The 14060-nt window shown below is 49.8% G+C and overlaps 1 protein-coding gene across 1 annotated transcript; it reads right to left on the bottom strand.

The window, feature by feature from the left end:
• Positions 1-9393: 9393 nt before the first annotated feature.
• Positions 9394-12316, bottom strand: FOXB1 (forkhead box B1). The gene is made up of 2 exons (XM_053364914.1): positions 11919-12316; positions 9394-11016 (listed from the first exon to the last, which is right to left on the bottom strand). The coding sequence occupies exon 2, from the start codon at positions 10985-10987 to the stop codon at positions 10025-10027; it is 963 nt and encodes a 320-aa protein (XP_053220889.1). The 5' UTR covers positions 10988-11016; positions 11919-12316; the 3' UTR covers positions 9394-10024.
• Positions 12317-14060: the final 1744 nt, after the last annotated feature.

Below are 14060 nucleotides of genomic sequence, written 5' to 3'. Positions count from 1 at the left end.
ATCTGGCTGGGTTTCCAACGCACATAAAAACATTAAAAAGTCAAACTTCCTGATACAGGGCTGGTTTCAGAATGTCTTCTAAAATACCGGTAAGTTTTGTAGTTCTTCATCTCCTTGACATTTGGCAGGAGGGCATCCCACAGGGAGGGCACCACTGCCAAGATGGCCCTCTGCCTGGTTCCCTGTAACTCACTTCCTGCAGTGTGGGAACTGCCAGAAGGCCCTCGGCGCTGGACCTCAGCGTCCGGGCAGAAGATGGGGGTGGAAACATTCCTTCAGGGACACTGGGCCAAGGCTGCTTAGGGCTTTAAAGGTCAACACCAACCCTTAGAACTGTGTTCAGAAATTACTAGGAGCTAGTGAAGATCCTTAAGGACCAGTGTTATATGGTCCCAGCAGCCACTCCCAGCCACCAGTCTAACTGCCACATTCTGGATTAGTTGTATGGTGTGTATGTAACCTGCAGTGGCCTGTTAACAGGAAAAGGGGTGGGAGGAAATGAAAATAAGTCAGCAGTACATACCTGTCCACCATTTGCAAATGCTAGTTGATGAATCATCTGCCATTTAGCTGATTGATGGGTTAAGCAAATAAATTTCATTCCAGTATTTGTATATTACCAAAAGATCATGATCTATGATTCCATGATCAGCAGAGATGTCTTCTGGAGATATTTGAAGGACTAACTATACCCAGAAGTAAAAACTGCTAGAGTACTGGTCTGCACCTAGTGACTCATTTCCAAATTATTAATTTTGGAGGGTCACTTTCTCATAACAATAAACTCTTTCCCTCCACCCAGCCAGCAGAAAATCACAGTTCTTTTCAGATGGTAACTTACACTGCCGCCGCCACCCACTGCTTTAGCAAACACATCCCTGTGCTCCTTTGAGCATATGGGGTCTGACTTCCAAAGTGGGCAAGCACAGGAGCTTGCTGCAAAGTTACAAAGCTGCGTCTGAAGCCGCCTCCTATTCTTCCCCACCCACCCCCTTGCCTCCTCTTCCCTCCACTTCCTTCATTTTCTCCCTTCTGCCACTTTTTAGATTTTGAGCCTCTGCAGCCGGGAGCTGTCTCCCCTGGTAATGTGTCAAGTGCCATGTAAGAGGAAATAGTTTTATATTGTTTTATTGTTATCATCAGCATCGTGATTATTATTTCATTTTTCTTATCCGCCCTTCACTATAAGGTCCCAGGGCAGGTTACAGCAATTTTAAAATACAATCTTAAAAACAATTTAAAACAAATTATAGTCACAAGATAGACTGGGTCCTAAAAATATATATTTCTCAGGTTTCCTATAATGTTTGTGTGGGGTCCTTTTTTGGTTTCAAAAATGATGAGCTAGTACTCATATCTTGATATGTGTTATGAGTGCCAGCACAAAATGGCTGCTATGGGCGGCAGAAAAAGAGGTGCTGGTGAGTACTATCACCAAAAAATGCCATCTCTGGCCCACAACCAGCCCATCAGCACCTCCAAACGCCTGCCATCTCAGCTACTCCTGATTCAGATGGGAGAGAGAGAGCGCGCTGGGCATCCTCTGCATATTGTTGACACCTTGCTCCCGATCCCCTGGTGACAGCTCCCAGCAGCTTTCTAGATGTTAAATAGCATGGGGAACAAGATGGAACCCTGCTGAGCACAACAGGACAGCTCCCATGGTGCTCAGCCTCCCATATCTACTTTCTGGAAATGGCCCTGGAGGTAGGAGCAGAGCGACTGAAGCACAGGGTTCCCAACCCCCACCTCCCTGAGATGCTCCACAAGGATACCATGGCACTGAAAACTGCCAGTCAGTGAAGGGGAACAAGCAGGGTCACATTCCACCTATCTTTCTCCCAACAACTGTCATCAACCATGGCTACTAAGGCAGGTTCAGTGGCATGGCCAGCCCTGAAGCCAGACTAGAACATATCCAAGTTGCCTCCAAGCAAGCCTGAACCTGGACTGTTGCCACTCTTTCTAGTGCTTTGCCCCCAAAGGGGCTATTTGCCAATGTAATAGTTGTTTAACTACTGGGCCCAGGGAGATCTTCTTAAGGCAGGGACACACCACTGCATTCAGAGCTACAATACCTCTCAAACAAAAAGGAACATGTGAAATTCAGAGCTACCTAAAATCCTGTCTTGTGGGCAGATGCAAGAGTGCTGATTATCATTGTGCTGGTGGTGGTTATTTTTCAAATGGGGCTACTGCACCCCACCCTGGGGTCCCTTGTGAAGAACGGGGGGGGGGGGGCTGAAAATATTTCAAGGAAATAGCTAAACGAGGAAAGCCCTGTTAAGTTTTACAGCCCCAAACAAGTCAACAATACAAAAGATTACAACTGCTTTTCTTATAATCTGCTTCTGAAGTCAGAGCGGTGAGTCGTTTTGATGGCTTCTGTTGAAAAGGGGCTTTCATTGTACTCTTTTTGCTCCTGCTAAAAACATTTCTGTTTACCCATATATTGAGAATGTTGGTGTGTTCTTAGTTTATTGCTGCTTCCAATTCTTTGGATGTTTTCATTGTTTTCACTAATAATTTCATTGTATTATTCTTTCTGTAAAATGCCTTGAGGGTTTTTCTCAGGGGGGCGGGAGGTTGCAATCACTTGGTATATAAATTTCATGAAATAAATAAAAATAAATAATATGTTTAAAAACAAACAAACAAACTCGGAGATAGCCACATTGCACTTGCAACAGAAAGCCAACCAGCTGACCTGCAAGAGGCAATTTCTCTACAAGCCTCACAGTTCTGACATGATTTGGGAAAGCTCTATTGAAATCAGTGCAGCTCCACTCCAGAATTGCACACCTACTTCTCTAGGCGTAAGCTCCATTGTGCTCAGTGGTGCTTACTTCTGAGTAGGCTTAAACTGTTATGCTGCAGTCCTCTGCTGCAGCCTAACAGTGATATCCTACACACTCCTGTCCTGAAATATGCACATTTACCTGGGAGTAAGCTCCAATTGAAACTGCTAAGGGTTAGCTTCCCACCCTCCAGCCCTATCTAGGCTTGTTACTCGTAAGTAAATCCTACAGTGGGCCTTACTTCCTAGGACTGGGGTTGCTCTGGATTATCAGAAAACTGCAGGTGCTTCCTAGAGTTTTTGCACCCTCTCCTACATAGTTCCTTATTTATTTTTATTTTTATTTTATTTTAATGAAGGCATCTACCGACTCCACCCAATACCCAGGCGGTAAATCTTCCCGAGTCCTGGCACCCCTTCTGTTGCCTCACAAACAGGATGCCAAGGAAACTTACACTAGAGTGCAAACAGAAGCCCTGCCCCCCCCCCACTTTCAGCCACTTCTTAAAAGGGAAGGAAAAGAGAAGTGGGGAGAGAGGGAGAGACAGAGAAAGAAAGAAAATGCATTTAAATTCCAAAGCAGTTTCAGGAGTGGTTTCCTAGTCTCTGAGTCAGAAATGTGTTTGTGAAAATGCAGGCTTTTTGTCCCAGGAAGGGAAGAGGAGGAGGAGGAGGAAGGTGGGGGGGGAGAGGGGCCTAAATCTACATCGGTGGCCCGGCCTCGCTTTACCATTCTCTGCATTTTTCTATTCAAGTCAATGAAGTGCCCTGGGACCCGGGTTTTGATCTAGTCAATTGGAGAAAGTGACAGAATTCTAATATATTTGTTTAATGCTTTTCAATGGGGCCCTTTCACACGTCGGAGGGCTTTTTGCGGGGGAGGGGGAAATGAAGCCCCGAGCTGAAGAGAGAAAGCCAAAAAGAAAGAAAGAGAAAGGTTTTGTGCCCTTTCTCTCCTTCCTGGTCGTTTTTCTTTCTTTCGCACGCCCCCATCCTCCGAACAGCCTTCGAATCTGGCACAACGACATATTCCATAACTTCTTGAGCGCCGGTTTCAAGTGATCTTGGAGAGGAGACGGCATTTTTCTTTTTCTTTATTCCCCCCTCCTCTTTTCTTTTTTTCTTCCTCCTACCGCTCCTCCCCGCCTCGAAAAGTAGGGGAAGTAAAAGAAACAGCTGTGAAGTTATTGTCAGCTCCTAGAGTTGGACTCAGAGGCTATTGTCAGCCCACGGCAGGCGGTCCAAAGCCTCCTTTTTACAGGCTGTAATTGAAACATATTAATTAGATAATTTGTTGTTAGTTTAAAAGAAACAAATACAGCCCCTTCAAGGCTTCGCAGACTGGCATTTCTTCTCATGCGGCCCCACCCCGCGCCTCCCACCGAAAAACACCCTCCGCTTGCCTTCTCGAAGTGTGCGTGTGTGTACATATATGCACACTAAGAATTTAATAACTCTTCCTTTGAAATTGAGCAGAATATAAACAAACAAACAAACCTCTTTATTACTCCTTATTAAGAGGCACCCGCTTCTCTGCGCATCCTCCCTTTGGACAAAGACTTGGAAGGCTGGATGTCTAAACCTCCCTGGGTTGAAAACACAAGGACGAACCCGTTGTTGTTGTTACTCCTGTTACTATTTTATTATTGGGGGGGGACAGCCCGAGCTTATTCAGTGGAATTAGACAAGGGGGGAAAGAGGAAAAGGAATAGAAAAAGTAGTTTCCTTCAGGTGCGTTATTGCAAGGAAGGCATATTGAAAAAGTACACTAGAACCGGGATGCGCAAGAACAGCACGCTGTTGCGCATCCTTCCTTGCAGGAAACTCTCTGGGTCCTGCGAGCGCTTGACTGTACAGCTTTACCTCATCGCGCTGCATTTCCAAGCCTGTTCCCACCCAACTTAAACCAAATTCTGTTTGGCATTTGAGTTCCATCACATCTTCCTATACAGCTAACGGACGAAATATACTTGTGGCATGTACCTGATCCTTCGCGGGTTTACTCGGAGGTCACCCCCCCACACACAAAATAAATCACAGCTTGATATAATCCGGTGACAACTTTGCATGGGCGTTTAGCATGACTTTATTTAATTTTAATGGAGCTCTCTTAAACCCATTCGCCTTTGGGAGGTGACTTTTTGGAGCCCAGCCACATCGGACAGTTTGTGTGGTGCTTTGAAGCCGAGAAAAAGCGAGTGGGGGTTGGGGTCCTGGACTCCTTCCGCTTTTTACGTTCACCAAGACAAAGAGTAGAAGAGTTCCTAAAATCCACATTCTCGGCCATTCCTGCTCTGCGGGTGCTCCTCCATCCCGCTTATAGATGAAATTGATTCAAACGACACCGCAAGTATTTAGCTACAGAGAGTGAAACGGGGGTCGGGATTTTGTGGTTAGTGGTGGGTGATTTTTGCTGCTCTTTGGCTGCTCCTGTTGCGTGAGGCTCCTCAGCCCTTGTGCAGACCAAGCCTCTCCTGTTCTCCACTTTGCACGGCAGGGCAGCACGGAAGCTTTCCCGAACCCTAAACCATGGGGGTAGCTAGGGGGCGGGGGGAGCTCCCCCCCCAAACTAGAAAATAAATAAAAATAAGTAACTGACCAATCTCGTCGCAAATAACTCGGTTCCCCCTCCCCAACATAAATCGTGGCTACGCCCATGCCCTAAACCTGAAGTTTTAAAACAATTCGACGGTTAAAATCTCAGCCCGAGTTTCTGGAGTGCGGGGAAACAGCAGACGACTCACTCGGGCTGGATCCTACACATACTTACCTAGAACTTAGTCAAGCCTATTTATTTGCTTACTCCCAAATGCGCGCTGTGCTGAAATATCGCTGCTTCTCTGCCCGTTTACTCGAAAGTAAAATCCTACTAGACTCAGCGTTGTGCGAGGATACGACTTACTCCCAAGTAAATGCGTGTGGGATTGCATCCCTGGGCAGACTTTTAGCTGGGAATGCTCCATGGAACTAAGTGGGACTTACTTCTAAGTAAATAGGCACAGGAGCGGCTTGCAAAATCGCTTTCGGCTTAACGATTTAGGGATCGGGAGATGTAAGCGTCTCTCGTCGCTTGCGTCCCGATTGGAAGTTAAGCCCCACGGATTAATGTGGAAGAGGATCTCGCCCTACCCAAACCTGGGCCGTGGCTTGTTTGGGAAAACTTTGTGGCGTGAGGCGGGGAGAGCCCGTTGATCCAGTGACGCGTCTTGAATGCTTTCCCCCGAGGCTGATCGTGGCGATGGAATCGTGGGTTGGGTTTGATGAATGGGGCGCGTTGTCTCCATTCTGACAGCTTTTAGCAGCTCGACGCATTTTAATCAACCCAGTGGATTTGCACACGCACACACCCCGCATCTCTCCACTCGGAAGATCCAATTTGGAGAAGTTCCTTTGGCGAATGGATCCCTGGGATCCGCCGCATGAGAAATTCGACATTCTCGCTTTCCTCTCTTCCCCGCTGCCCCCGAAAGCACCGCGTTACATTTTGGAAGGGAAATTATCCGTCCATTGCCCTCAACCCTCCAGTGCCCCCAGCTGCAGATTCAAAAGATGGGGGAGGGAATGCTCATTTAAAAATTGAAATGTTGAGAAGAATTCTCCCATACTAAGGTCTCACCAGACTGTCGCTTTTTGAGCACTTCGGAGTCTCTGTGGTGCCATCCACAGTCTGCATATTCCGAAGCCGGTTCGGCTAAGATCGAAAACTGCTCTGAATTATCTAGACAGATCCAGATTCAAATTATATCTTTAAATGAACCGATTTCAAAGGCTATAGATGTTTTCAAGAGAAAGCATTAAAATCTACTGCTTGAAAGTTCTGCCAAATAAGAATATTTGATTGTCACTGTGTGTATTCCATCACACACATTCACATTCTGATGGTAATTAATCATAGCTATGGTATGCACACTACCCCGAGAATAAGTAAAAAGTATGGCTAGCGTCTGAGTAACTATTCAGAGGATTGGGCTCCACATGAATTTAACATGGAGGAGGATGACAATGCACAACAATTGCATGCAGATGCATCGTTTCTAGCAGAGGCAAATAAGGAAAGAAATGCGCATTAGTTTGGCGGGCGGGCGCTGCCATCCCGGGAGGTGTCTGGTGAAAAGGTAAAACTGGAAGGAGTCCAGAGGATGGAATCCTCGCTCCCGCAAAGGGGAAAACCCATATGGGCTTTTATGAGAAAGAACTGCAGTCCGATGGTGTAGCATTCTGCAAAAATGAGTCATGACTAATTCCCATCGAATGCAATAAGATGGGATCTATTCACGCCAAAGCTACTCGGATGAGATCTCTGTGGCAAGTCTGCTGATTCAGACGTCAAGTCCCTTTGAGTTTGGTGGGTTTTACTTCCTCTTCTGCGTGTGCTTTAGGATCGCAGCCTTAACTAAGCATCTTTGGCTGAATTGTGCCCAAGACTCGTAATGTTTTGCTTATACCGTCTTTAGCAAACATATTCCTTTCAAAGTTCGTTACGAGGCATATCATGACGTGTGAATCAGAATCAAGAATCACACGCATATTTCCTACTAATTAAACCTTTTCATTTGTGCTTTGTATCAGTAATATCTTGAGAATATATGAACGAATGCATTATGAAGGATTAGGGGAAAGTAGGAAGTCGTCCCCCCTTCCATTAATTGCCGCTTAATCTATGTCAAACTCATGGATTTCAAAGGAAATGTGATTACACACACACACACACACACACACACACACACACTTGTTCTTCAGGCTGTTTCCTTCTTCTCCCGGGAGAGATTCTATCTCTCCGCCGCCCCCGCTTGTTTATTTATGTCCTCTCCACGTTGAAACAGCGCAATTCTGCAATGCATCAAATAAGGGACTTTTCTGCTGAAAAAGACGACCAATGAGGTCCCATCCTGGCTTTACATATTTTAATGAGAAAATATTATTTGGACGGCTAGTTTCATAATTTAACGTAGAGACTTTAAAAAATAAAAAACCCAAACAATTGTCCGAAAACAGGCATGCTGGGAGGGAAACAGGAACATTAATATTTTAAATATCATGCTCGGTTCTGTACAGGAATTAAACAAAAACAAAAACCCAACAACGACACATGGCCCGATCCAGCGGGAAGTTCTCTTGCAAAAGCCCCATTGAAATTGCGGGTGCGCAAGAAGAGAGCACATCCGTGAGCATTTCTTTCTTTCCCCCGCTGCTCTCGCGCCTGCTTCCTTCTTTGCAGCGCAACTTCCTGCCAGATCGGGCCATCGGGTTCTTAACAGCTTCGCATGGGCGCTTCTGCATCTCGTTTTGCTTTTCGCCTTTTAACTTAAGCGGTTCAAAAACGGACGGATTCCAGCAAACTACCTACAGCTAGGAAAGGGTTACATCGAACGAAAGTGCATTTTACACAGTTGGTCATCATTCCTATTCACAGACATGTACAGTTTATCCCTCCTAGTTCCCCCTCCCCTCCTCAGTTTTCTCAGTAGTTCCAACAGAAAAGAAGGGTATGTTTAATGGGCGTTCCTCTTAGGCCTCTCAGTTGCCACGTTTAAAACCAAAACTGGAAGTCTGAATCTCATTTGGTACTGGGTCTGGTTTCCCTCGTTAAAAACATAATCCATGACTTAAAAAAATATCCTCGAAACAATCAAAAGATTAGAAAATCACTCCCCTTCTCAACTCGGAAAGTAAACTTTCCCATTATAAGTGTTATAGAAAACGGGCCAGGGTATGGGGGTTCAGGGTGGCGTTTAAACGACTTCGTAAACATAACGGACCCGATCCAGCCAAAGTTATGCACTTCAGTAAACAGCGCAATCCTATGGGAGTTTCCTCAGAAGTACGTCTCGCTGTAGTCAGCAGAGCCTGTACGTACGTGCGGATAGGATCGCAGCTAAATTAGCTCTTAGTTTGTGTGTGTATTCCCCAAAGAAAAGTTAACAGCAGCCGGATCCAAAGTCATGCTTAATCGGAGATAAATCTCACAGGGTTGAAAAAGTATTTACTCCCGAAAACCTCAGGACTAAGGCTGCAATGATTTTGAATTATGGTGCTGGAGGAGACTCTTGAGAGTCCCATGGACTGCAAGAAGATCAAACCTATCCATTCTTAAGGAAATCAGCCCTGAGTGCTCACTGGAAGGACAGATCGTGAAGCTGAGGCTCCAATACTTTGGCCACCTCATGAGAAGAGAAGACTCCCTGGAAAAGACCCTGATGTTGGGAAAGATGGAGGGAACAAGGAGAAGGGGACGACAGAGGACGAGATGGTGGGACAGTGTTCTCAAAGCTACAAACATGAGTCTGATCAAACTGCGGAAGGCAGTGGAAGACAGGAGTGCCTGGCGTGCTCTGGTCCAGGGGGTCACGAAGAGTCGGACACGACTAAACGAATAAACAACAACAAAGTCTCACTTGGAAACGTACACAGAATTGCTCTGAAAATGTCCCATTAAAATAAATGGGACTTTTTTTTTAAGCAGTTGACTTTGGTTCGACCGGGCATCCTCTTATTTCACAGGGACATCCTCCTCTTCCTCGGGGCCTGTCCCCCACCTTTGCCGGAGCACAATTTTTGCGTGAAAGGCCGGGGTTGGGATGGGGGTGTCTAAAAAAAAAAAAGCCTTAAATGGAAAGCAAGGGCATGGGGTTTGGACGTTTCAGAGAGAGCGAGAGAGAGACCCTTTCAGTGCATGGCGTCCCCCTGCCCAAAGAACTTTTTAAAAGTTGGACAACAAACCTTGTGGAGAAGTCTCCAAAGGGAAACCAATTTGTGGGGGAAGGAGGGGGAGGGGCAGGGGGAGAGGGAAGAAGCATCTGTGATAGCTGTGGATTTTTATCTCCTTTCTTCGCCAAGAGAAATCCTGCCCGGGTTGTGGGGTGGGGGGAGGATGGACGAGAGACAGAAATGAACAAACAAGTTTGATTTTGCCTTTCTGCAGCGTGGGCCTGCAATTGCGTTGAGACGCACCGAGTTCTTCTGGAAGCCGAGTACCCAGGAGTGGGAGGGAGATGGTAAAGTCTTTTTCTTTTTCTGCAGGGGGGGCGGTATTTGAACCCAAAGCACCCACCGCTCAGTCCCTTCCGACGAATAAATATAGCAGGCGGGTGGACCAGGAAGATTTGAGGAGGGTCAAAATAAAGGAAAACGTCGTCGACTTGGGGTTTGACGGGTGGGGTGAGGGGTTTTCCTTTCCTGCTGCCTCCCCCACTCCGCCAGCCTCCCTCCCTCCCTCAGGCCCGGGTGTCAGTGGACGGCGACCACAGCGTGGAGGGCGGAGGGCGGGCTGGTCAGGGTCTCGCTGGGGGTGGCGGGGCTGCTTTGGCTGGTGGCCGTCTGCGAGGACGTGGGACTGAGCGAAGGCGGCGAGTTCGAGAGGATGGTGGGGATGGGCGCGGGCAAGGCGGGCAAGGCGGGCACTGCGGCGGCCGGCGTGGGCTTGATGGGCACCGGGATGGCCGGCAAAGTCTGCCCGGCGCCGTGGCACAGCGGCTTGAGGGGGACCCCGTAGGCGGCGCTGTAATCGCCGCTGGCCATGGAGATGGGGGTCGCCGTCTCGAGCATACCGGAGCCGTACACGTGGGGCCAGCCGGTGCCCACCGTCGTCAGCTGGTTGGGGAGCGGGTAGGCGCCGGGCATGGGCTGCATGGTGGAGAAGGCCAACCCGCCGGGCATCTTGTACTCGCGGGCGATGATGTTTTCGATGGCGAAGGGGTGCTTGAAGCCCGACGGCTGGGAGACGCCCAGGTTGTAGGGCGGCATCTGGGGCAGGTGGGAGCCGCCGGCGGCCAGGGCGCTGAGGCGCAGCTTGGCTTGCTGCTGGAGGTACTGGGCGGCTTCCGACGGTTTGGAGGGCGCCAACGGGTCGGACTTGAGGACCTTGAAGCGCTTGCGGCGCCGCAGGAAGCTGCCGTTCTCGAACATGTCCCCGCAGCTGGGGTGCAGCGCCCAGAAGCTGCCTTTGCCCGGCTGGTCCGGCCGTCGAGGGATCTTGATGAAGCAGTCGTTGAAGGAGAGGTTGTGGCGCAGCGAGTTCTGCCAGCGCTGCGTGTTCTCCCGGTAGTAAGGGAAGCGGTCCATGATGAACTTGTAGATCTCGCTTAGCGGCAGCATCTTCTCCGGGGAGCTCTGGATGGCCATGGCCGTCAGCGAGATGTACGAATAAGGAGGCTTCTGGTCACTGTACGTGTTGCGGCCCGGCCGAGGCATGGTGGCGGCGGCGGCGGCTCAGAAGAGATCTGCAGAGGCGGGGGGATGATTGAGGAGAGGGGCGGTAAGAGAGCTCGCGTTAAGCAAATAGATCTCTATATCTATAGCGGGGTGGGGCAGAAAGTAGTTTACAGGTGAAAGCGGGGATTTTCTAGGCTTCCGTCTCCTTGCTTTTCGCGGCGAGAGCCTGCAGGAGTGGGCAGGTCTGCTGGGGTAATATCTGAGAAAAGTCCCACACACACACACGCACACAAGGGAACGGGAGGGGGGCTTCACCTCCAACTCCAGAAGTTATACTGACAGACCAAAACCACCACCCCTCCTCAGAAACTGTAGCTCGGGGCATTAGGAGAGATCCATCCCTCACTTTCCACCCAAAATAAATACATCACTGTTGATGATAATAATCGGTTTCACGGCGCTTTCCCGGTGCTTGCCCTGTAGGAATTCTTACAAACCGATCCTCCTTTCTTTCTTTTTTTAAACCAAAAACCCCTCCATTACTCGTGAGTAAACGCTGAGGAGTTCAAAGGGACTTGCTTCCTGGCCACTCTTGGAGAGACGGGCTCCCTCCTCCGCCGACCAGTATAGCGATGGTTTCAAAGTACAAAAATTTATTCCGATACGCCCCCCCCCAGCCCCCACGAAAGCGTAAACTCCCTTCCAGAGTCCATCTCTCACTCGCTCCCTCACAAACACCATCACACCATCCGGTCCGCAACTCATAAAAGTTCGCCCCCCTCCCCCTGCCGTCAAGCACGAGGGACGCAACGGGACAGCAACCCACGCGGGAGCGGGGGGACATTTCTTCCTAGTTTTCCTCCCCGCTTCCAAACTTCCTCCTCGGCGGAGCCTCTGACCCGCGCAGCTGAAGAGCCATCCGAGAGGAGCAAGAGCTCCCCGCTCGCCCCCTCTAACATCTCCGGCTCACCTTAACGCTGCCTCCAGCCGAGAGTCCGCATCCGGGGCCCGCTCCTCACCGACGCCTGCCCGCTGCTGTCCCCCGGACCAGCTCGCTGCTTCCCTGGCTCCGACGGAGGGGCTGAGGGGAAACCTGGAGGTCCTGTCCCCGCGCAAGCCGGCGGGGAGCGGGGCTGGTCCGGCTGTGGGCACCCCGGAGGAGAGATCGAGGCGAGCCGATCGAGGGCTGGCCAGGCGCTCCTCCTCGGCGGGCTCAGCAGCCCGAGCTAAGTAGCTGCTGCCGCCGCCGCCGCCGCTTCCTCCATCTCCTGCCTCCCAATCATCTGCTGGTTGCATGCGGCGACTGGAGCAGAAAAGACCCCTGTCGGGGCGCTTCATTAGCGTGCCACTTCTTCTCTATCATATGACAATCGCCTTGGGAGGAGGAAGGAGGGGAGGGAGGCGGGAGGATGAAGGAGAAGCCAGGAGGAGGAGGAGGGGGGGAGGAGGGGGGAGAGAGAGGCGCAAGAGGGCTGGCGGAAAGGCATAATCTGGTTCCATTGACACCTATTTACACGGACACCTTGGGCCAATGGGAAACAGTGCCATCGGAAGCCAAAGCGCAGCCGCCGGAATGGAAAAGGGGTGAGGACCGCAGCCCGGGAAGGATGTGTGCGAGGGAGACGCAGAGAGGGGTGGGGGAGGGGGGCGCGAGCAACCAGGCGAGTCAGCCAGCCCGGGTTGTGTGCATGCGGAGTCTCTGGGCGCAGGGACTTGGCGGGGCGCTTCGCCCGCAATTCACACTTACAAATGAAGCAACTGAGAGGCTGGAGGGGGAGAGGGGGGGCGGATGGGGAAGCCGGAGGAGGGATGTTTGACGTGGCAATTGCTTGCCTGGCCTATTCTGCTTGTTCGACATTGTTCCCTGATTTGTATTGTTAGCTAGCTTCAGGCTGGGCCCCCTGTCCCGTCCCGCGCCGCCCCCACCCCGCGCCCCCGTTCCCGGCGAGGCTCCCCTTCCCCCCTCCCTCCCCCCCCAGCTGGAAAGGCCTTTCTCTCGCCCAAATCCGAGCCAGCTCTTGTCTTGGCGTTTCTAAGGACTCTTTTTAAGAAAAGGGGAAACTCTCTTGTATTGTGTGCGCGCTCGGAGTTTGGCGGCGTTTGGGTGTGTTTGTTTTCGAAACGCAGTCGCTTTCCACCCCTGTCTTTCCGTGGTGGAATAAATCACGCTCTGGGTTGGGGGATGAGTTATTTATTTAAGGGCGGATTTATTTATTTGCTTGGGAAACGGTCCAGCCACATGTTAAGCCACTTTGAAGTCCCCCCCCCCTGTGGATTGCCAGGGGGGAGGGAGAGCTTAAGCACATGCACGCTGCCGAAATCGGGCCGGAGAGTGGGGAGAGAGAGACTTAGAACTGTGTTCGGATCCCTCCCGTGTTTTGTTTTATTATTTGCGAGGTTGGGAATGTTCTCTTTTTTTCTTTTTTGGAATCTTCCTCGCTAAGAAAGGCCAACTTTTCATCCCCAGTGAGAGACCCATCACTTTTAAAAGCAGCGAAGACCTCCCTCTTTCTTCCTTCTTTCTGGCAATTTGCCCTCTAAGGAGGCATGAGGAGCGGAGAGAGATAAGAGATCGCCTATCTCTGCTGCTGCTGCTTCTTCTTCAAATTAATGTGGGTGCCTGCTAAACAGTTAAGGAGGTTTCAGGTAGGCTCGGGAATTGCATGTGCACGATCCTACCTAATCAAAGTACTTGTTGCAGTGGATGAGATTTTAGGCCATTTCACCATTTCACTGAAATTAAGGGAACTTGAAAAGTGGCTGGATCGTGAGTTATGTGCATGCACGCATGAATGAATAACCTTATGATCCTATGAAAAACGGATCCGCTGAATTGGTCTACCTTACCTAACTGGCATTTCTTGTTTACGTGTAAAGAAGACACTCGGGTATGTTTAGAGCGCGTCTATAACAGCAAACTATTTAACAGCGCGATCCTGTGTATGTCTACTCAATGGGATTTACTCCTAGGTAAGTATAGATCTTAGTACATAAAGTCTCAATTGTATTGTTGGGACTTGGATCGGGACGTTATTTCACCTGTTCCGTGCGATCCATTAGCAGGTTAAGCTGAAGTATATAGATTTCAGCAGATTTTTGTCGCGATCAAAAA

The sequence above is a fragment of the Podarcis raffonei genome, chromosome 14 (assembly GCF_027172205.1).
Source record: "Podarcis raffonei isolate rPodRaf1 chromosome 14, rPodRaf1.pri, whole genome shotgun sequence".
Lineage (NCBI taxonomy): Eukaryota > Metazoa > Chordata > Lepidosauria > Squamata > Lacertidae > Podarcis > Podarcis raffonei.
Note: the sequence above shows the minus strand (reverse complement) of the source record. Positions and strands in the feature narration are given on the sequence as shown.